The 24,948-nt window shown below is 45.0% G+C and overlaps 2 protein-coding genes across 2 annotated transcripts in view; one reads left to right on the top strand and one right to left on the bottom strand.

Moving 5' to 3' along the window:
- Window positions 1-24,948, bottom strand: part of LOC140720655 (uncharacterized) — a 107,653-nt gene that overhangs the window by 22,388 nt on the left and 60,317 nt on the right. The window lies entirely within an intron of this gene.
- Window positions 1,750-13,248, top strand: LOC140720564 (uncharacterized). The gene is given in 4 exon segments (XM_073035401.1): window positions 1,750-3,765; window positions 6,629-7,045; window positions 7,199-7,738; window positions 10,859-13,248. Coding segments are annotated over 4 exon segments (3,396 nt in total). The 3' UTR covers window positions 11,282-13,248.

Here is a 24,948-nt window from a genome sequence, read left to right on the forward strand (position 1 = left end):
GTGTAGTGGACAGTGAGGAAGACTATCATGGCTTGCAGTGCGATCTGGACCCACTGGGAGAATGGTTTGAAAAATGGAAAATGGAATTTAATGCAGACCAGTGTGAGTTGTTGCACTTTGGTATGACCTACCAAGGGAGGTCTTTCACAGTGACTGGTCAGGCACTTAGGAGTGTTGTGGAAGAAAGGGACCTGAGAATACAAGTTCTTAATTCACTGAAAGTGGTATCACAGTTAGATAGTGACGGAAGGAAAGATTTTAGTTCATTGGCCTTCATGAACCATATACTGACAATAGATGGATGTTATGTTGACTTGTAGAAGACATTGGTGAGGCCTAATTTGGAGAATTCTGTGCAGTTTTGGTCACCTGCCTACAGGAAAGCTGTAAAAGAAGTTCAGAGAGTTCAGAGAAAATTCACAAGGATTTTGCCAGGTTTGGAGGAGTTGGGTTCGAAAGAAAGATTGAACAAATCAGCACTTTATTCCTTAGAGTGTAGAAGATTGAGGGGTGATTTGATTGTGATAGAGAGGCACAGATAGTGTTAATGCAAGCTGGCTTTTTCCACGAAGATTGGGTGGGACGACAACCAGAGGCCATGGGTTAAGGGTGAAAGGTGAAATGTTAGCGGAACATGAGGGGAAACTTCTTCACACAGACGGTCATCTGGGTGTGGAATGAGCAGCCAGCTCAAGTGGTGCATGCGAGCTCGATTTCAACATTTAAGAGGTTTGTGTGGGTACCCGGATGGTAGAGGTGTGGGAGTGGGCTGTTTAAATAGTTCAGTACAAATCAAATGGCCCAAAGGGCCTGTTTCTGTGTTGAAATTTTCTATGATCATGACAAGAACCTGAAATAATACAAGAATTCACTCTATCCCCTTTTGACAGCTGTGCGAACCAACCAGTCATTTCAGCAGGAATTTTTTATATGGCGTTACAACTGTGGCACTTTAAGTTAATAATACATAAAAGAAAATCCCAGCTGCACGTCAAGAAATACTATTTGTGTGAGAGTGTTTCAGTTACTGTGGGGCCAGGCACCCATGCAGCTCAGCAGGAACAGGGAGTAATACCAATGGAGAGAGTCAGACTGAGCCAAGGCACAGATTGGAGATGACAGAAATGCCCCATTCTTATAGAGACAGGAAGAGCATCAGGGAATTGATGGTCATTCCAGATACCAGCACTCTGCCCAGTCAGGAGATGATTTCTCTGTCCAACTTTATTTGAACCTCACTGTAACAGAGTGATACCAGATCAAACCTTGGCAACTCAAGTAATCTCATCTGAAATGTTGTCCTACACCCATTGATGGATTTTGTAAATCTTTTTACAGGTTAAAAATGAGAAGGAATTCGTCTCCAGGAAGCTCAGACACGGCACAGCAGTTTTGTTGTCTCTGTCTAGATATTTAAGAAGTGGAGCAAGGGATCCAATTGACCACCCTTCCTGCTCAGACAGTGGGGAGGGATTCACTCAGTCATTTGACCAACTGGCATGCCTGTAATTTACACAGGAGAAAGGCCTTTCACCTGCTCAAACAGTGGGAATGGATTCACTCAGTTATCACAATTGAAGGTACATCAGCAAATTCACACTGGGCAAGGCCATTCATCTGTTCTGTGTGTGAGAAGGGGTTCAGTCGGTCTTCCCACCTGTGGACACACCAGTCAGTTCACACCACACCGGGCAGAGGCTGGTCATCTGTTGAATTTCTGGGAAAGGATTCACTCAGTCATCTGACCTAATGGCTCACCAGCGAGTTCACACTGGGGAGAAGCCGTTCACCTGCTCAGTCTGTGGGAAGGGATTCATTCAGTCATCCCACCTACTGAGACATCAGCGAATTCACACTGGGGAGAAGCCGTTCACCTGCTCAGTCTGTGGGAAGAGATTCACTCAGTCATCCAACCTACAGAGTCATCTGCGAGTTCACACTGGGGAGAAGCCGTTCACCTGCTTAGAATGTGGAAAGAGATTCACTCATTCATCCCACCTACAGAGTCATCAGCGAGTTCACACTGGGGAGAAGCCGTTCACCTGCTCAGTCTGTGGGAAGAGATTCACTCGGTCATCCCACCTACAGAGTCATCAGCGAGTTCACACTGGGGAGAAGCCGTTCACCTGCTCAGAATGTGGGAAGGGATTCACTCAGTCATCCTACCTACAGAGTCATCTGCGAGTTCACACTGGGGAGAAGCCGTTCACCTGCTTAGAATGTGGAAAGAGATTCACTCATTCATCCCACCTACAGAGTCATCAGCGAGTTCACACTGGGGAGAAGCCGTTCACCTGCTCAGTCTGTGGGAAGAGATTCACTCGGTCATCCCACCTACAGAGTCATCAGCGAGTTCACACTGGAGAGAAGCCATTCACCTGCTCAGTCTGTGGGAAAGGATTCACTCTGTCATCTACCCTACAGAGTCATCAGCGAGTTCACACTGGGGAGAAGCCGTTCACCTGCTCAGTCTGTGGGAAGGGATTCACTCAGTCATCCAACCTACTGGTACATCAGCGAGTTCACACTGGAGAGAAGCCGTTCACCTGCTCAGTCTGTGGGAGAGGATTCACTCTGTCATCTACCCTACTGGTACATCAGCGAGTTCACACTGGGGAGAAGCCGTTCACCTGCTCAGAATGTGGAAAGAGATTCACTCATTCATCCCACCGACTGAGACATCAGCGAGTTCACACTGGGGAGAAGTCATTCACCAGCTCAGTCTGTGGGAAAGGATTCACTCGGTCATACCACCTACAGAATCATCAGCGAGTTCACACTGGGGAGCGGCCATTCACCTGCTCAGTCTGTGGGAAAGGATTCACTGTGTCATCCACCCTACTGGTACATCAGCGAGTTCACACTGGAGAGAAGCCGTTCACCTGCTCAGAATGTGGAAAGAGATTCACTCATTCATCCCACCTACTGAGACATCAGCGAGTTCACACTGGGGAGAAGCCATTCACCTGCTCAGACTGTGGGAAGGGATTCACTCGGTCATCCAACCTACAGAGTCATCTGCGAGTTCACACTGGGGAGAAGCCGTTCACCTGCTTAGAATGTGGAAAGAGATTCACTCATTCATCCCACCTACAGAGTCATCAGCGAGTTCACACTGGGGAGAAGCCGTTCACCTGCTCAGTCTGTGGGAAGAGATTCACTCGGTCATCCCACCTACAGAGTCATCAGCGAGTTCACACTGGGGAGAAGCCGTTCACCTGCTCAGAATGTGGGAAGGGATTCACTCAGTCATCCTACCTACAGAGTCATCTGCGAGTTCACACTGGGGAGAAGCCGTTCACCTGCTTAGAATGTGGAAAGAGATTCACTCATTCATCCCACCTACAGAGTCATCAGCGAGTTCACACTGGGGAGAAGCCGTTCACCTGCTCAGTCTGTGGGAAGAGATTCACTCGGTCATCCCACCTACAGAGTCATCAGCGAGTTCACACTGGAGAGAAGCCGTTCACCTGCTCAGAATGTGGGAAGGGATTCACTCAGTCATCCCACCTGCAGAGTCACCAGCAAGTTCACACTGGGGAGAGGCCGTTCACCTGCTCAGTCTGTGGGAAGGGATTCACTCAGTCATCCCACCTACAGAGACATCAGCGAGTTCACACTGGGGAGAGACCATTCACCTGCTCAGTCTGTGGGAAGGGATTCATTCAGTCATCCAACCTCCAGAGTCATCTGCGAGTTCACACTGGGGAGAAGCCATTGGTGATGCCTAATTTGAAGTATTGTGTGCCTGGAGGACTTGGGTTATAAGGAAAGATTGAACAGGAACTTTATTCCTTGGAATGTTAGAGATTGAGGTGAGATTTGATTGTGATAGAGGGGCATCGATAGTGTAAACGCAAGCTGGCTTTCTCCACTGAGTTTGGGTGGAACGACAACCAGAGGCCATGGGTTAAGGGTGAAAGGTGAAATGTTAAGGGGAACATGAGGAGAAACTTCTTCACACAGACAGTCACCCGGGTGTGGAATGAGCAGCCAGCACAAGTGGTGCATGCGAGCTCGATTTCAACATTTAAGAGGTTTGTGTTGGTACCTGGATGGTAGAGGTGTGGGAGTGGGTAGTTTAAATAGTTCAGCACAAACCAGATGGCCCAAAGGGCCTGTTTCTGTGTTCAATGTGAGTGAATCTGCAGATGCTGGAAATAAATAAAAAAACACAAAATGCTGGCAGATCTCAGCAGGCCAGACAGCATATATGGGAGGAGGTAATAATGACATTTCGGGCCGAAACCCTTCATCAGGAGTGAAGTAACGTGGGATGGTCGGTGGGGGATAAGAAGTGGGGGGAGGGATGAAGTAGAGAGCTTGGAAGTGATAGGCTGGAGGGAAATGGGCTGGGGGAAGGTGGAGAATTATGGGAAATAAAAGAGAAAGAAAGGTAGGGCTGGGGGGAGAGATTATAGTGAGGGGGGAAAAGAGAGAGAAAGAGAACCAGACTAAAATAATAGATAGGGATGGGGGTAAGGGTGGGGGCAGGGGTATCAACGGAGGTCAGTGATTTGGATGTTCATGCCGGCAGGTAGAAGGTGTGTGGCCACAGGGAGATCCCGCCACTGCTGGAGGACCGAGCGCCGGTGTTCCGCGAAACGGTCTCCCAGTCTGCGGCGGGTCTCCCCAATGTATAAATGGCCACATCGGGAGCTCCGGGATGGTGGTGAGGGAAGAAGTGTGGGGGCAGGTTTAGCACCTCTTCCGTTTGCAGGGATCAGTGCCCGGAGGGAGGTCTGTGGGGAGGGATGGGGGAGATGAATGGACAAGGGAGTCACGTAGGGAGCGATCCCTGCGGAAAGCCGAGAGAGGGGGGAAGGTGAAGATGTGGTTGGTGGTGGGATCACGTAGGAGGTGGCGGAAGTTGTGGAGGATTATACGTTGGATCTGTAGGCTGGTAGGGTGATGGGTGAGGACCAGGGGACTCTATCCCTGGTGGGCTGGCAGGGGGATTGGGTGAGGGCAGAGGTGCATGAAATACGGGAGACGCGATGGAGGGCAGAGTTGATAGTGGATGAAGGGAAGCCCCTTTCTTTAAAAAAGGAGGACATCTCCTTTGTCCTAGAATGAAAGGCCTCATCCTGAGAGCAGATGCGGTGGAGGCGGAGACATTGAGAGAAAGGGATAGCATTTTTGCAGGAGACAGGGTGGGAGGAGAAATAGTCTAGGTAGCTGTGGGAGTTAGTAGGTTTGTAGTAGACGTCGGTGGATAGGGTGTCTCCACAGATAGAAACAGAAAGATTTCGAAAGGGGAGGGAGGTGTCGGAAATAGACCAGGTGAATTTGAGGGTGGGGTGAAAGTTGGAGGCGAAGTTAATGAAGTCCAAGGCCCCAGACAGTCCTTTCAGGTGAGGCACCACTTAACCTGCGAGTCAACTGGCGTGATCTACTGTATCCGGTGCTCCCGATGTGGCCATTTATACATTGGGGAGACCCGCCGCAGACTGGGAGACCGTTTCGCGGAACACTGGCGCTCGGTCCTCCAGCAGTGGCGGGATCTCCCTGTGGCCACACACATCAATTCCACAGACCACTCCCACTCTGATATGTCTGTCCATGGCCTCCTCTACCATCAAGATGAGGCCACATGCAGGTCGATGGAGCAATACCTTATCTCCCGCCAAGGTAGACTCCTTCCTGCCGGCATGAATGTCCAATTCACTGACCTCCATTGATACCCCTGCCCCCCCCACCCTTACCCCCATCCCTATCTATTATTTTAGTCTGTTTCTGTGTTGTACATTTCTAGAAGAACCTGAAATATTACAAAAATTCACACTAAGCCCTTTTAACAGCTGTGCAGACCAACCATTCATCTCAGCAGGAATTTTTAATATGGCGTTAAAACTGTGGCACTATAAGTGAATAATACATAAAAGAAAATCCCAGCTGCACGTCAAGAAAGACTATTTGCCTGAGACTGTTTCAGTTACTGTGGGGCCAGGCCCCCATGCAGCTCAGCAAGAGAAGGGAATAATACCAATGGAGAGAGTCAAACTGAGCCAAGGAACAAATTGGAGATGGCAGAAATGCCCCATTCTTATGGAGACAGGAAGAGCATCAGGGAATTGATGGTCATTCCAGATACCAGCACTCTGCCCAGTCAGAAGATGATTTCTCTGTCCAAGTTGGGTTGTACATCACTGTAACAGTGTGATACCAGATCAAACCTTGGCAACTCAAGTAATCTCATCTGAAATGTTGTCCTAAACCCATTGATGGATTTTGAAAATCGTTTTACAGGTTAAAAATGAGAAGGAATTTGTCTCCAGGAATCTCAAACTCGGCACGCCAGTTTTGCTGTTTCTGTCTAGATATTTAAGAAGTGGAGCAAGTGATTCAATCGATCTTCCTTCCTACTCAGACTGTGGGGAGGGATTCACTCGATCATTTGACGAACTGGCACACCCGTCATTTTACACAGGAGAAAGGCCATTCACCTGCCCAAACAGTGGGAATGGATTCACTCAGTTATCACAATTAAAGGTACATCAGCAAGTTCACACTGGGCAAGGCCATTCATCTGTTCTGTGTGTGAGAAGGGGTTCAGTCGGTCTTCCCACCTGTGGACACAGCAGTCAGTTCACACCACACCGGGCAGAGGCTGGTCATCTGCTGAATTTCTGGGAAAGGATTCACTCTGTCATCTGACCTAATGGCTCACCAGCGAGTTCACACCAGGGAGCGGCCATTCACCTGCTCAGTCTGTGAGAAGAGATTCACTCACTCTTCCACCCTGTGGAAACACCAGCGACTTCACACTGGGGAGAAACCGTTCATCTGCTCGATCTGTGGGAAGAGATTCACTGAGTCATCCACCCTACTGGTACATCAGCGAGTTCACACTGGGGAGAGGCCATTCACCTGCTCAGTCTGTGGGAAGGGATTCACTCAGTTAACCCACCTACAGGGTCATCAGCGAGTTCACACTGGTGAGAGGCCATTCACCTGCTCAGAATGTGGGAAAGGATTCACTGAGTTATTCAGCCTACAGAGACATCAGCGAGTTCACACTGGGGAGAAGCCGTTCACCTGCTTAGAATGTGGAAAGAGATTCACTCATTCATCCCACCTACAGAGTCATCAGCGAGTTCACACTGGGGAGAAGCCGTTCACCTGCTCAGTCTGTGGGAAGAGATTCACTCGGTCATCCCACCTACAGAGTCATCAGCGAGTTCACACTGGGGAGAAGCCGTTCACCTGCTCAGAATGTGGGAAGGGATTCACTCAGTCATCCTACCTACAGAGTCATCTGCGAGTTCACACTGGGGAGAAGCCGTTCACCTGCTTAGAATGTGGAAAGAGATTCACTCATTCATCCCACCTACAGAGTCATCAGCGAGTTCACACTGGGGAGAAGCCGTTCACCTGCTCAGTCTGTGGGAAGAGATTCACTCGGTCATCCCACCTACAGAGTCATCAGCGAGTTCACACTGGAGAGAAGCCGTTCACCTGCTCAGAATGTGGGAAGGGATTCACTCAGTCATCCCACCTGCAGAGTCACCAGCAAGTTCACACTGGGGAGAGGCCGTTCACCTGCTCAGTCTGTGGGAAGGGATTCACTCAGTCATCCCACCTACAGAGACATCAGCGAGTTCACACTGGGGAGAGACCATTCACCTGCTCAGTCTGTGGGAAGGGATTCATTCAGTCATCCAACCTCCAGAGTCATCTGCGAGTTCACACTGGGGAGAAGCCATTGGTGATGCCTAATTTGAAGTATTGTGTGCCTGGAGGACTTGGGTTATAAGGAAAGATTGAACAGGAACTTTATTCCTTGGAATGTTAGAGATTGAGGTGAGATTTGATTGTGATAGAGGGGCATCGATAGTGTAAACGCAAGCTGGCTTTCTCCACTGAGTTTGGGTGGAACGACAACCAGAGGCCATGGGTTAAGGGTGAAAGGTGAAATGTTAAGGGGAACATGAGGAGAAACTTCTTCACACAGACAGTCACCCGGGTGTGGAATGAGCAGCCAGCACAAGTGGTGCATGCGAGCTCGATTTCAACATTTAAGAGGTTTGTGTTGGTACCTGGATGGTAGAGGTGTGGGAGTGGGTAGTTTAAATAGTTCAGCACAAACCAGATGGCCCAAAGGGCCTGTTTCTGTGTTCAATGTGAGTGAATCTGCAGATGCTGGAAATAAATAAAAAAACACAAAATGCTGGCAGATCTCAGCAGGCCAGACAGCATATATGGGAGGAGGTAATAATGACATTTCGGGCCGAAACCCTTCATCAGGAGTGAAGTAACGTGGGATGGTCGGTGGGGGATAAGAAGTGGGGGGAGGGATGAAGTAGAGAGCTTGGAAGTGATAGGCTGGAGGGAAATGGGCTGGGGGAAGGTGGAGAATTATGGGAAATAAAAGAGAAAGAAAGGTAGGGCTGGGGGGAGAGATTATAGTGAGGGGGGAAAAGAGAGAGAAAGAGAACCAGACTAAAATAATAGATAGGGATGGGGGTAAGGGTGGGGGCAGGGGTATCAACGGAGGTCAGTGATTTGGATGTTCATGCCGGCAGGTAGAAGGTGTGTGGCCACAGGGAGATCCCGCCACTGCTGGAGGACCGAGCGCCGGTGTTCCGCGAAACGGTCTCCCAGTCTGCGGCGGGTCTCCCCAATGTATAAATGGCCACATCGGGAGCTCCGGGATGGTGGTGAGGGAAGAAGTGTGGGGGCAGGTTTAGCACCTCTTCCGTTTGCAGGGATCAGTGCCCGGAGGGAGGTCTGTGGGGAGGGATGGGGGAGATGAATGGACAAGGGAGTCACGTAGGGAGCGATCCCTGCGGAAAGCCGAGAGAGGGGGGAAGGTGAAGATGTGGTTGGTGGTGGGATCACGTAGGAGGTGGCGGAAGTTGTGGAGGATTATACGTTGGATCTGTAGGCTGGTAGGGTGATGGGTGAGGACCAGGGGACTCTATCCCTGGTGGGCTGGCAGGGGGATTGGGTGAGGGCAGAGGTGCATGAAATACGGGAGACGCGATGGAGGGCAGAGTTGATAGTGGATGAAGGGAAGCCCCTTTCTTTAAAAAAGGAGGACATCTCCTTTGTCCTAGAATGAAAGGCCTCATCCTGAGAGCAGATGCGGTGGAGGCGGAGACATTGAGAGAAAGGGATAGCATTTTTGCAGGAGACAGGGTGGGAGGAGAAATAGTCTAGGTAGCTGTGGGAGTTAGTAGGTTTGTAGTAGACGTCGGTGGATAGGGTGTCTCCACAGATAGAAACAGAAAGATTTCGAAAGGGGAGGGAGGTGTCGGAAATAGACCAGGTGAATTTGAGGGTGGGGTGAAAGTTGGAGGCGAAGTTAATGAAGTCCAAGGCCCCAGACAGTCCTTTCAGGTGAGGCACCACTTAACCTGCGAGTCAACTGGCGTGATCTACTGTATCCGGTGCTCCCGATGTGGCCATTTATACATTGGGGAGACCCGCCGCAGACTGGGAGACCGTTTCGCGGAACACTGGCGCTCGGTCCTCCAGCAGTGGCGGGATCTCCCTGTGGCCACACACATCAATTCCACAGACCACTCCCACTCTGATATGTCTGTCCATGGCCTCCTCTACCATCAAGATGAGGCCACATGCAGGTCGATGGAGCAATACCTTATCTCCCGCCAAGGTAGACTCCTTCCTGCCGGCATGAATGTCCAATTCACTGACCTCCATTGATACCCCTGCCCCCCCCACCCTTACCCCCATCCCTATCTATTATTTTAGTCTGTTTCTGTGTTGTACATTTCTAGAAGAACCTGAAATATTACAAAAATTCACACTAAGCCCTTTTAACAGCTGTGCAGACCAACCATTCATCTCAGCAGGAATTTTTAATATGGCGTTAAAACTGTGGCACTTTAAGTGAATAATACATAAAAGAAAATCCCAGCTGCACGTCAAGAAAGACTATTTGCCTGAGACTGTTTCAGTTACTGTGGGGCCAGGCCCCCATGCAGCTCAGCAAGAGAAGGGAATAATACCAATGGAGAGAGTCAAACTGAGCCAAGGAACAAATTGGAGATGGCAGAAATGCCCCATTCTTATGGAGACAGGAAGAGCATCAGGGAATTGATGGTCATTCCAGATACCAGCACTCTGCCCAGTCAGAAGATGATTTCTCTGTCCAAGTTGGGTTGTACATCACTGTAACAGTGTGATACCAGATCAAACCTTGGCAACTCAAGTAATCTCATCTGAAATGTTGTCCTAAACCCATTGATGGATTTTGAAAATCGTTTTACAGGTTAAAAATGAGAAGGAATTTGTCTCCAGGAATCTCAAACTCGGCACGCCAGGTTGCTGTTTCTGTCTAGATATTTAAGAAGTGGAGCAAGTGATTCAATCGATCTTCCTTCCTACTCAGACTGTGGGGAGGGATTCACTCGATCATTTGACGAACTGGCACACCCGTCATTTTACACAGGAGAAAGGCCATTCACCTGCCCAAACAGTGGGAATGGATTCACTCAGTTATCACAATTAAAGGTACATCAGCAAGTTCACACTGGGCAAGGCCATTCATCTGTTCTGTGTGTGAGAAGGGGTTCAGTCGGTCTTCCCACCTGTGGACACAGCAGTCAGTTCACACCACACCGGGCAGAGGCTGGTCATCTGCTGAATTTCTGGGAAAGGATTCACTCTGTCATCTGACCTAATGGCTCACCAGCGAGTTCACACCAGGGAGCGGCCATTCACCTGCTCAGTCTGTGAGAAGAGATTCACTCACTCTTCCACCCTGTGGAAACACCAGCGACTTCACACTGGGGAGAAACCGTTCATCTGCTCGATCTGTGGGAAGAGATTTACTGAGTCATCCACCCTACTGGTACATCAGCGAGTTCACACTGGGGAGAAGCCATTCACCTGCTCAGTCTGTGGGAAGGGATTCACTCAGTTAACCCACCTACAGGGTCATCAGCGAGTTCACACTGGTGAGAGGCCATTCACCTGCTCAGAATGTGGGAAAGGATTCACTGAGTTATTCAGCCTACAGAGACATCAGCGAGTTCACACTGGGGAGAAGCCATTCACCTGCTCAGACTGTGGGAAGAGATTCACTCAGTCATCCACCCTACAGAGTCATCAGCGAGTTCACACTGGGGAGAGGCCATTCACTTGCTCAGAATGTGGGAGGAGATTCACCCGCTCTTCCAGCCTACAGAGACATTAGCAAGTTCACACTGGGGAGAAGCCGTTCATCTGCTGAGAATGTGGGAAGGGATTCACTCAGTCATCCCAACTACTGGCACACCAGTCAGTTCACAATGGGGAGTGGCCATTGTTATGAATCCCTATAGGTTTTGTTTGCTTTGGACTGTCATTTTAAGAGAGAGAGATTAAGAAGTTGAATCAGTCTGACTTGCAGCTTGTTTACATTGCTCGCAGACTGTTTATTTTTAACCGAGGACACAGACTCTCAGAGTCAGACGGACATGAAGGAGGAAAAATGGAAGGATCGAAACCAGGGAACTAGTGGCCAAGGGTCACTGTTTGGAGTTTTCCTATGCCCACAAGGGTGGGTTAATTATCGATTCAGCGTACATCGAATGTGTGGTTGTTACCTTGTTTGATCCGTAGGAGTGGATCTGATTTGGGGTATCCTGTGAAGACCACTGATGTGTTAACCCTTGCCTGGGTGTGGTGTGGTAATTCACTTGACGATACCTCTTGTGACAAGTCACTTTCGGTGATAATTCGTATGTGAATTTGAAATGACGACAGATAAAATCTACAGTGACTGTTCTCTCATTTTACCACCATGGAACCTGTGGAATTCAACATAATTGCCTTCTCTCGACATTTACCCTGGATTACAAATATCTCTCTCATCACCTATTCTGTGGATGAACTGAACTTTCATACTTTACCATCTCAAGACCCCGAGCTCAATAGTTTGGGAGTTATATTTACGCATGACACTGTTAACTTTTGTTTATCTTCCTTAAGTTACTATATTATAAGTAGATTCTATTAAAGATAGTTTTAACATTAAAAACAGACTTCATTGCTGCTGGTTCGTTTCTAAAGCATTACAATTCAGAATAAAATTGGGGCCTGTGTCCGGAATATGAACAGATTTGGGGGTGTATTGATTAATTATCGATTTCATTTGGGAAATTCCATTTGATTTATTTGTGTGTGGAAAATCAGCAGCCATGGATGTTGATAGATGTCAGGAAGCGCCAACCTCTGAGGCATCAGAAGATGCCAGAAGGATTGAGTTGAATACTGCCAGAAGGTTAAAACTTGCTAAGGGGAAATTGACAATGAGGAGGGCACAGATGCAGAGGATAATAGCTGAACATTATGTATCTGAGGGTGTGTTTAAAGTGGAGGAGTTGGAGGAGTTTCCTGAAAGTAAACCTGTGAGCTTGAGCTCCAGTACAAGTGAGAAAAATTAAAGATGGAGGCTGCGGAAAGGCAGAGGCAGTTTGAGGCTAGAGAGGCAGAAAAACAGAGGGAGGAAGCAGAAAGACAGAGGCTGTTTGAGCTGGAAAAGATAGAGATTGCAGCAAAGGGGTCTAGCGTTGGACTCTGGTGATAAATTGAGGCCAGTCAAGAAGTTAAATTGGTACCTCCATTTGACAAGGCAGAGGTTGATAAATACTTTCAGCATTTTGAGAAGTTTGCTCAGAGTTTAAAGTGGCCAAGAGAGGGTTGGCATATTCTCTTACAAAGTGTAATTCAGGGGAAGGCTTAGAAAGCCAATTCTGCTTTGACAGCTGATGAAGCAGCTGATTATAGAACATAGAATAGTACAGCACAGTACAGTACAGGCCCTTCAGCCTACAATGTTGTGCCAATCCTTAAACCCTGCCTCCCATATATCCCCCCCCCCCCCCCGCCACCTTAAATTTCTCCATATACCTGTCTAGTAGCCTTTTGAATTTCACTATATCTGCCTCCACCACAGACTCAGGCAGTGCATTCCACACACCAACCACTCTCTGAGTAAAAAAACCTTCCTCTAATATCCCCCTTGAACTTCCCACCCCTTACCTTAAAGCTACGTCCTCTTGTATTGAGCAGTGGTGCCCTGGGGAAGAGGTGCTGGCTGTCCACTCCATCTATGCCTCTTAATATTTTTTATACCTCTATCATGTCTCCTTTCATCCTCCTCTCCAGAGAGTAAAGTCCTAGCTCCCTTAATCTCTCATCATAACACATGCTGACTAAACCAGGCAGCATCCTGGTAAATCTCCTCTGTACCCTTTCCAATGTTTCCACATCCTTCCTATAGTGAGGCAACCAGAACTGGACACAAATGTGGCCTAACCAGAGTTTTATAGAGCTGCATCATTACCTTGCGACTCTTAAACTCTATCCCTCAACATATGAAAGCTAACACCCCATAAGCTTTCTTAACTACCCTATCTACCTATGAGGCAACTTTCAGAGATCTGTGGACATGTACCCCCAGACCCCTCTGCTCCTCCACACTACCAAGTATCCTACCATTTACTTTGTACTCTGCCTTGGAGATTTCACCTTCCAAAGCCTCACACTTCTGAGGGTACAAGCAAAAAGTAGTAAGGTGAAAAGTAAAAGTGGCAGGCAGGCAAATCCAGGGCAAAAATCAAAAAGGGCCAGTTTTCAACATAATTGTATAAGGGCTAAGAGTGTTTAAATACAAGGCTGAAGGCTTTGTGGGTCAATGCATGGAGCATTTGTAACAAGGTGAATGAATTGAATGTGCAAATAGTTATTAATGAATATGATATAGTTGGGATCAAAGAGACATGGCTCCCGGGTGACCAAGGATGGGAGTTCAACATCCAGGGATATTCAATATTCAGGAGGGATAGATAGGAAAGAAAAGGAGGTGGGGTAGTGTTGCTGGTTAGAGAGGGGATTAACACAATAGAAAGAAAGGACATTAGCCTGGAGGATGTGGAATCAATATGGGTAGAGCTGCATAACACTAAGGGGTAGAAAACGCTGGTGGGAGTTGTGTTCATGCCCCCTAACAGTAGTAGTGAGGTTTGGGATGGCATTAAACAGGAAATTAGAAATACGTGCAATAAAGGAATAACAGTTATAATGGGTGAGTTCAATCTACATATAGATTGGCTGCACCAAATTGGTAAGCGTGCTGAGGAAGAGGATTTCTTGGAATGTACGTGAGATGGTTTTCTGAACCAAAATGTTGAGGAACCAACTAGAGAGCAAGCCATTCTAGACTGAGTATTACTGAGCGATGAGGAAGGGTTAGTTAGCAATCTTGTCGTGCGAGGCCCCTTGGGTAAGAGTGACCATAATATGGTGGAATTCTTCATTAAGATGGAGAGTGACGTAGTTAATTCAGAAACAAAGGTTCTGAACTTAAAGAAGGGTAACTTTGAAGGTATGAGACAGGAATTAGCTAAGATAGACTGGCAAATGATACTTAAAGGGTTGACGGTGGATATGCAATCGCAAGCATTTAAAGATCGCATGGATGAACTACAACAAGTGTTAATCCCAGTTGGCAAAAGAATAAACCAGGGAAGGTAGTGCACCCGTGGCTGACAAGGGAAATTAGGGATAGTATTGTAAGATTCAAAATTAAGATGTGCGTTTCTGACAGGTCCGGGTTAAAGTCAAAGGACAACTGTGATTTAATTATGTCTGGGTTAAAGTCTGTAAACAAGTGTGATCTAATTATGAATGCAGAAGCCTTGACAAAATTAACTGTTTGTGGAATCATTGAAGTCCTGAGATATGGACTATTGTTTTACAGAAACGTGTAAAAAAACAACTCCAAATATGGAATCGGATAAGACTATGTACCTCCCGAGTCAGGGAGGAGGGGTGGTAAGGAAGAAGGATAAAACCTGCTACCCTGTAAGGTTCAGGGTTCCCTTCTCTGAAGGGGCCCAGCTCTGCAGAACTGTTAATAAACTTTGTTTCCTTGAATTTGCCTTGAAGCCATTATTCGGGAGCGTGGCTCGTTTCTGACAAGTATCAATTCCAAAGAAGAAACATACAAATTAGCCAGAAAATGTGGCACACCTGAGGACTGAGAGAAATTCAGAGTCCAGCAGAGGAGGACAATGGGATTAATTAGGAAAGGGAAAAAAGATTATGAGAGAAAGCTGGCAGGGAACATAAAAACTGACTGTAAAAGCTTTTATAGCCTTTTAAAGAAAATGATTGGTTAAGACAAATGTAGGTCCCTTACAGTCAGAAACAGGTGAATTGATCATGGGGAATATGCAGACCAATTGAATAACTACTTCGGTTCTGTCTTCACGAAGGAGGACATAAATAATCTTCCGGAAATAGTAAGGGACCGAGGGTCTAGTGAGATGGAGGAACTGAGGGAAATACATGTTAGTAGGGAAGTGATAATTTTTCAAAACTCTTTAGATTCTGGATTAATTCCTGAGAATTGAAGGGTGGCTGATGTAACCCCACTTTTTAAAAAAGGAGGGAGAGAGAAACCGGGGAATTATAGACCGGTTAGCCTGACGTCGGTGGTAGGGAAAATGCTAATCAGTTATCAAAGATGTGATAACAGCACATTTGGAAAGCGGTGAAATCATCGGACAAAGTCAGCATGGATTTGTGAAAGGAAAATCATGTCTGACAACTCTTTCAGAATTTTTTGAGGATGTATCAGTAGAATGAATAGGGGAGAACCAGTGGATGTGGTATATTTGGATTTTCAAAAGGCTTTTGACAAGGTCTCATACAGGAGATTAGTGTGCAAACTTAAAGCACACGGTGTTGGGGGTATGGTATTGAAGTAGATAGAGAATTGTTTGGCAGACAGGAAGCAAAGAGTGGGAATAAATGGGAACATTTCAGAATGGCAGGCAGTGACTAGTGGGGTACTGCAAGGCTCAGTGCTGGGACCCCAATTGTTTACAATATTTATCAATGATTTAGACAAGGGAATTAAATGCAGCATCTCCAAGTTTGCAGATGACATGAAGCTGGGTGGCAGTGTTAGCTGTGAGGAGGATGCAGGGTGACTTGGATAGGTTTGGTGAGTGGGAAGATTCATGGCAGATGCAATTTAATGTGGATAAATGTGAGTTTCTCCACTTTGGTGGCAAGAGCAGGAAAACAGATTATTATCTAAATTGTGGCCAATTAGCAAAAGGGGAGGTGCAATGAGACCTGGGTGTCATTGTACACCAGTCATTGAAAGTGGGCATGCAGGTACAGCAGGCGATGAAAAAGGCAAATGGTATGTTGGCATTCATAGCATGAGGATTCAAGTACAGGAGCAGGAAGGTTCTCCTGCAGTTGCCTTGGTGAGAACACACCTGGAGTATTTTGTGCAGTTTTGGTCCCCTTAATCTGAGGAAGACATTCTTGCCATAGAGGGAGTACAAAGAAGGTTCATCAGATTGATTCTGGGATGGCGGGACTTTCATATGAGGAAAGACTGGGCTTATACTCACTGGAATTTAGAAGATTGAGGGGAAATCTTATTGAAACGTGTAAAATTCTAAAGGGATCGGACAGGCTAGATGCAGGAAGATTGTTCCCGATGTAGGAGAAGTCCAGAACGAGGGGTCACAGTTTAAGGATAAAGGGGAAGCATTTTGGGACCGAGATGAGGAAAATCTTCTTCACACAGAGAGTGGTGAATCTGTGGAGTTCTCTCCCACAGGAAACAGTTGAGGCCAGTTCATTGCCTATATTTAAGAAGGAGTTATATATAGCCCTTGTGGCTAAAGGGACCGGGGGTACGGAGAGAAAGCAGGTACAGGGTTCTGAGTTGGATGATTAGCCATGATCATACTGAATAGTGGTGCGTCCTCGAAGGGCCGAATGGCCTACTACTGCACCTATATTCTATGTTTCTATCATCCGAACATCAACTCCCTAATCATTCTGCATCACTTATTAATTCATTTTTAATTGATTATGGCATAATTACATTTGGAGGGATACACATCCTAGTGATAGTGAATACTCTTTTTTTCTCACATGTTCATAATAAATATTCGAAAATCGACTATTTTATAGTCGACCCCCGATTTCTATTTAATGTTCAGAAATGTGAATATGATAGATAGACAGATACTTTATTCATCCCCATGGGGAAATTCAATTTTTTTTTCCAATGTCCCATACACTTGTTGTAACAGAACTAATTACATACAATACTTAACTCAGTAAAAATATGATATGCATCTAAATCACTCTCTCAAAAAGCATTAATAATAGCTTTAAAAAAAGTTCTTAAGTCCTGGCAGTTGAATTGTAAAGCCTAATGGCATTGGGGAGTATTGACCTCTTCATCCTGTCTGAGGAGCATTGCATCGATAGTAACCTGTCACTGAAACTGCTTCTCTGTCTCTGGATGGTGCTATGTAGAGGATGTTCAGGGTTTTCCATAATTGACCGTAGCCTACTCAGCGCCCTTCGCTCAGCTACCGATGTTAAACTCTCCAGTACTTTGCCCACGACAGAGCCCGCCCTCCTTACCAGCTTATTAAGACGTGAGGCGTCCTTCTTCTTAATGCTTCCTCCCCAACACGCCACCACAAAAAAGAGGGCGCTCTCAACAACTGACCTATAGAACATCTTCAGCATCTCACTGCAGACATTGAATGACGCCAACCTTCTAAGGAAGTACAGTCGACTCTGTGCCTTCCTGCACAAGGCATCTGTGTTGGCAGTCCAGTCTAGCTTCTCGTCTAACTGTACTCCCAGATACTTGTAGGTCTTAACCTGCTCCACACATTCTCCATTAATGATCACTGGCTCCATATGAGGCCTAGATCTCCTAAAGTCCACCACCATCTCCTTGGTCTTGGTGATATTGAGACGCAGGTAGTTTGAGTTGCACCATATCACAAAGTCCTGTATCAGTTTCCTATACTCCTCCATCTCTGATCATACACCTTTAAACCTAATATTTGAACTGAAAGATGTTGCTTCTACCAGACCACTTTGGTGTTTTCCAGAACATTTTTCAACAAAGTTCTGAATTTGTTGAGTTTATTGAAACTCAGATAAAAGAGTTTTTTTCTCTTTAATAATACAAGAAACGTCTCAAAGTTAGTAATTTGGGATACATTAAAAGCCTATTTAGGTGGTCAGTTTATTTCATATATAGCTAAACGGAAGAAACAGACAAGAATGGAATTAGATAAAATCTCTAAACAAGGAGTCAGCGGGAGACGCTTATGGAGTGAGTACCGTTTTAGACCCGCTCCATAACCTTTACTTTTTTTAACCTTTGATAGATAGATAGATAGATAGATAGATAGATAGATAGATAGATAGATAGATAGATAGATAGATACTTTATTCATCCCCATGGGGAAATTCAACCTTTTTTCCAATGTCCCATACACTTGTTGTAGCAAAAACTAATTACATACAATACTTACATCAGTAAAAATATGATATGCATCTAAATCACTAACTCAAAAAGCATTAATAATAGCTTTAAAAAAAGTTCTTAAGTCCTGGCGGTTGAATTGTAAAGCCTAACGGCATTGGGGAGTATTGACCTCTTCATCCTGTCTGAGGAGCATTGCATCGATAGTAACCTGTCACTGAAACTGCTTCTCTGTCTCTGGATGGTGCTATGTAGAGGATGTTCAGGGTTTTCCATAATTGACCGTAGCCTACTCACCGCCCTTCGCTCAGCTACCGATGTTAAACTCTCCAGTACTTTGCCCATGACAGAGCCCGCCTTCCTTACCAGCTTATTAAGACGTGAGGCGTCCCTCTTCTTAATGCTTCCTCCCCAACACGCCACCACAAAGAAGAGGGCGCTCTCCACAACTGACCTATAGAACATCTTCAGCATCTCACTACAGACATTGAATGACGCCAACCTTCTAAGGAAGTACAGTCGACTCTGTGCCTTCTTGCACAAGGCATCTGTGTTGGCAGTCCAGTCTAGCTTCTCGTCTAACTGTACTCCCAGATACTTGTAGGTCTTAACCTGCTCCACACATTCTCCATTAATGATCACTGGCTCCATATGAGGCCTAGATCTCCTAAAGTCCACCACCATCTCCTTGGTCTTGGTGATATTGAGACGCAGGTAGTTTGAGTTTCACCATATCACAAAGTCCTGTATCAGTTTCCTATACTCCTCCTCCTGTCCATTCCTGACACACCCCACTATGGCCGTGTCATCAGCGAACTTCTGCACATGGCAGGACTCCGAGTTATATTGGAAGTCTGATGTGTACAGGGTGAACAGGACCGGAGAGAGTACGGTTCCCTGCGGCGCTCCTGTGCTGCTGACCATCGTGTCAGACCTACAGTCTCCCAACCGCACATACTGAGGTCTATCTGTCAAGTAGTCCACTATCCAATCCACCATGTGAGAGTCTACTCCCATCTCCGTTAGTTTGTGCCTTAAGATCTTGGGCTGGATGGTGTTAAAGGCACTAGAGAAGTCAAGGAATGTAATCCTCACAGCACAACTGACCCCATCTAGGTGAGAGAGTGATTTGTGCAGCAAATACGTGATAGCATCCTCCACACCCACCTTCTCCTTATACGCAAACTGAAGCGGATCCCGGGCGTGCCTGGTTTGTGGCCTTAGATTCTGTATTATCAGCCGCTCCATGGTCTTCATCACGTGCGACGTCAAGGCAACAGGTCTGAAGTCATTCAACTCCTTTGGTTGTGGTTTCTTCGGTACCGGGACAATACAGGATGTTTTCCACGTCTGGGTACTCTTCTCTGATCTAGGCTCATGTTGAAGATGCGCTGTAGTGGTTCTCCCAGCTCAGTCGCACAGGCCCTCAGTAATCGTGGGGAAACTCCATCCGGTCCAGCCGCCTTGCTGGTACAGATCTTCCTCAGTTGACCTTCCACCTGTGCAGCCGTAATCCTGGGTGTGGGCAAGGTCTCCTGTGAGTGGCTATTTTCCTGTGAGGGAAGTAAGCCTGGTGTGGAGTTCTGCGGTGAGGATGAGATTGTGCTGTCGAACCTATTGAAGAAGTTGTTCAGCTGGTTCGCTTTCTCCACATGTCCACTTATGTTTGCCCCCCGCTTTGCACCGCATCCGGTGATGATCTTCATCCCATCCCACACCTCCTTCATGCTTTTTTTCTGCAGCTTTTGTTCTAGCTTCCTCCTATACTGCTCCTTTGCCCCCCTTATCTGTACTCTGAGTTCCTTCTGAACTCTTTTAAGCTCCAACCGATCACCATCTTTAAAGGCCCTCTTCTTCTGGTTTAGGAGGCCTTTGATGTGACTAGTGATCCAGGGCTTATTATTGGGATAGCAGCGAACAGTTCTAACAGGAACAATGGCATCCACACAAAAATTAATATAGTCCGTTGTGCATTCAGTGACCTCCTCAACGCCCCCACAGAGCCCCCCTTGCAGTACATCCCAGTTAGTAGTACCGAAGCAGTCTCTCAGGGCCTGTTCAGCTTCAGGAGTCCACTTTCTAAAAGAGCGTGTGGTAGTGGGATGCCTCATCACAATTGATTTATATCTGGGCTGTAACAAAACCAGGTTGTGATCAGCTTTCCCCAGTGCAGGCAGCGGGGATGCACTATATGCATCCTCTACGCTTACACCAAAAGATTCTTGCTATTTTCTCGGGCTTATCGTTAAGAGTTTATTGTGAATTTTTGAAGATATGCAATCAGAAATGGCTCTTAGATCCAAAGGACGAGAACCGGGGCGTAACCCGAACGGTAATGGAAAGAAGCAAGCTCAACCGCAACGCACTGAGTTAACTTATGAACTGTTTATGGAGGTTTTGGATAAAAAAAATTCGATGAACTACAAGTTTTTAAACAAGATATAAAGGCTTTTCAAGATTATATGGTTAAGACGGATTCAGTAATTAGCCAGCAGCAAGCTCTTATCGCGTCTCTTCAAGAAGAAGCTCGGAAACGAGATTTGACAATCGAAAAATTGCAACAGGATTTAATTTCGACCAATAAACTGGTGGAAACACTTAAAGCCAAGATTGTCGACTTGGAGAATCGGTCCAGAAGACAGAACCTACGTGTACTTGGTCTCCCAGACGGCATAGAAAAAGGCGATCCTTCGAAATATTTTGCTCAACTTTTAAAAGATGCGTTTCCGTCGGTTTTTCCAGAGAAGCCCCCCCCCCCCCCCCCATTAATTGACCGAGCACATAGAATTTGGAGTCGTTCATCGAGTGCTTCAGCTAAACCCCCGTTGGTAATTGTCCGGTTTCACTATGTACACGACAAAGAACAACTTATTCGTGAGGCTCGGAGGGCTGGGATGATTACATTTCAAAATTACTACTTCCGTTTGGTGGAAGATTTTAGTCCTGAACTTATGAAAAAAAGGCTTCTTTTTAAACCTCTGATGTCTGAATGTTATGAGAAAAAACTAAAACCTGCGCTCTTATACCCTGCGAAGCTTAGAATATCTCCGTCGAATGCTCCACGCCAGGTTTTTCTTTCTACATTTGAAGCGAGAAAGTATCTGGAGGAGAACTTCCCTACTGCTATAGACACTAATCCCTAATAAATGAGTGATTCTGATCGTGTAAGATGGTTTTCGATTCCTCAAACCAGGGTTAGTCTCTGGTTATTGGTGTAGGTTTATCCTATACTTCATATTTAAGTTAAAGTGTGTTTTCGTTATATTAACCGTTCTGTCTTATACACTTTAACCACTATACTATATTTTTGACTATTATTTTTGTTCCCTTGAAGGTATATTTTTAACCTTTCGAAGGGAAATTTTTTTATTATCAAGATGGTGGTTTTTTGCAAAAATATTCTTGGTTTTGTTTAAGATGGCGTTATTGTTTCTTCTTTCGTCTTCCTATAATGCATCGCTTATCATAGTTTAAATACTTCTTGATTTGTTTGGGTTATATCCCGATTTATAAACTTTTAGTGATTGTATTCTTTTTTTACAACTAAGCATATTAAGAAGCGTAGATTTTAGTATTGTAATCATAATTTTTAAAGTTGGGGTGGTTTTTTTATATATCCTTTAAATACGGAGTGGTCTGCCGCTGACATGGGGGTAGAATTAGTCTCATTTTTTCGTTTTTCTAGCCATATTTTGGCTTTTTTTTTTTTTCTTGTGGGGGTGGGGGTTGGTCTGTTTTCCTTTTTTATTTTTATTTTATCAGTTTGTTTCAGTTTTTTAATTCGGGCTGTTTTTGAACTACAAATATGTCTACGATGTCGTCGCTTCCGGGTCCGCTCTTTATTTTTGTTACTCTTCCGGGTGCATGAGTTTATAATTTGGTTAACCCTTTCTATACCAAAGGGTTGACTTTAGAAGCATGGCTCAAACCATTAACTTTGTGTCTTGGAATACTAATGGTTTAAACCATCCGATTAAACGAAAAAAGATTTTCAAAGTATTCCAAAGACTTAATGCTCATATCATTTTTGTACAAGAAACTCATGTGAGGAAGGAGGACAAATATCGCTTTTTTAGGTCTTGGCAGGATCAACAGTATCATTCGAATTCGAATGCCAAAGTTAAGGGAGTTTCAATTTTTATTGACTCCTCTATTGCATTTGTTCAACAAGATATCCTTTCGGATCCGAATGGTAGATTTTTGTTAATTACGGGTTTACTCTGTAATAAAAAGGTTGATATGGTTAATGTTTATGCTCCAAATGTGGATTGTCCTGATTTTTTTAAGTCCTTATTTACTTCTTTACCTAATTTAAATGAATATGTTAATAATGGGTGGTGACTTTAATTGTTGTTTGAATCCTTTGATGGACAAATCTATATCTATTCAGACTTTACCCAATAAGTCGGCCACTTGTATTAACTCCTTTTTGACTGATAATGGAGTTTTTGATATTTGGAGATTTCGCCATCCTAATGACAAAGAGTTTTCTTTTTTCTCATATGTTTATCATTCCTATTCGAGAATTGATTATTTTTTTATTGACTCTTGTTTTATTCCATCGGTAATTGGTTGTAATTATGATATTAGAGCTATTTCTGACCATGCTCCATTAAAACTTTCTATTAATTTTACGGATACAGCTTCTAGTGCTAGACAATGGCGATTTGACTCTACCTTATTGCAAGATCCGGACTTTATTAAATTTATGAAGGAGCAGATCGATTTCTTCTTTTCAACTAATTCCACAGAAGATATCTCTTGCGGAACCCTTTGGGACACTTTTAACGCGTATATACGTCGACAGATTATCTCTTACTCTGTTGGTCTGAGAAAACGCATTTAAGAAGGAAACTCTTTTATTGGTTGATAAAATTAAAGAGATTGACAAGAAATATTCGACCAGTCCTAGTAGGGAGCTTTACAAACAAAGGGTTGAACTTCAAATGGAACATAGTTTAGATAGATAGATAGATAGATAGATAGATAGATAGATAGATAGATAGATAGATAGATAGATAGATAGATAGATAGATAGATAGATAGATAGATAGATAGATACTTTATTCATCCCCATGGGGAAATTCAATTTTTTTTTCCAATGTCCCATACACTTGTTGTAACAGAACTAATTACATACAATACTTAACTCAGTAAAAAAAAATATGATATGCATCTAAATCACCATCTCAAAGAGCATTAATAATAGCTTTTAAAAAGTTCTTAAGTCCTGGCGGTAGAATTGTAAAGCCTCATGGCATTGGGGAGTATTGACCTCTTCATCCTGTCTGAGGAGCATTGCATCGATAGTAACCTGTCGCTGAAACTGCTTCTCTGTCTCTGGATGGTGCTATGTAGAGGATGTTCAGAGTTATCCATAATTGACCGTAGCCTACTCAGTGCCCTTCGCTCAGCTACCGATGTTAAACTCTCGAGTACTTTGCCCACGACAGAGCCCGCCTTCCTTACCAGCTTATTAAGACGTGAGGCGTCCCTCTTCTTAATGCTTCCTCCCCAACACGCCACCACAAAGAAGAGGGCGCTCTCCACAACTGACCTATAGAACATCTTCAGCATCTCACTACAGACATTGAATGACGCCAACCTTCTTAGGAAGTACAGTCGACTCTGTGCCTTCCTGCACAAGGCATCTGTGTTGGCAGTCCAATCTAGCTTCTCGTCTAACTGTACTCCCAGATACTTGTAGGTCTTAACCTGCTCCACACATTCTCCATTAACGATCACTGACTCCATATGAGGCCTAGATCTCCTAAAGTCCACCACCATCTCCTTGGTCTTGGTGATATTGAGACGCAGGTAGTTTGAGTTGCACCATATCACAAAGTCCTTACATCTCCGATTGAAAATCAATTAATGAAAACCAGAGCTGATTTTTATACACATAGTGATAAATCGGGAAAACTGTTAGCTAGTCAGCTGAAGAATGTTTGGGTTAAACGTCAAATCACTAAGGTTCGTCAGCAGAATGGGGATTTGACAGTTAACTATGATGATAGAAATATGTCTTTTCAAGACTTTTATACCTCCCTGTATCAATCTGAATTCCCTCAGGATCATAATACCATGTGTGATTTTCTTGGGAAATTGAATTTTCCAAAATTATCATCCGATGAACTTTCAGTATTAGATACTCCGATCACGGATGCGGAAATTAAAGGGGTTATTTCCTCAATGAATTCTGGGAAAGCACCAGGTCCAGATGGGTATACAGCAGAATTTTTAAAATGTTTTTCTGCTACTCTCTCTCCTTGGTTATGCAAGGTTTTTGAAGAAGCAATTAGATTGGGGAATTTGCCACAATCTTTTTATAGAGCTTCCATTTCCTTAATACTGAAGAAAGATAAAGACCCTACTGACTGCATCTTATAGACCAATATCTTTATTGAATGTGGACTCCAAGATCTTTTCCAAGCTACTGGCTTGCAGGCTGGAGAAGGTATTACCCCAAATTATTTCGGAAGATCAAACCGGTTTTATTAAAAATCGCTGTTCTTTTTTCAATGTTAGGAGATTACTGAATATTGTTTATACTCCTTCACATAGCACTTCAGAATGTGTTATTTCATTAGATGCGGAGAAAGCATTTGATAGAGTTGAATGGCCTTACTTATTTTATGTGCTGGAGAAGTTTAATTTTAGTCCGACCT

This window comes from Hemitrygon akajei, unplaced genomic scaffold (genome assembly GCF_048418815.1).
Source record: "Hemitrygon akajei unplaced genomic scaffold, sHemAka1.3 Scf000045, whole genome shotgun sequence".
In the NCBI taxonomy this organism is placed as follows: Eukaryota; Metazoa; Chordata; class Chondrichthyes; order Myliobatiformes; family Dasyatidae; genus Hemitrygon; species Hemitrygon akajei.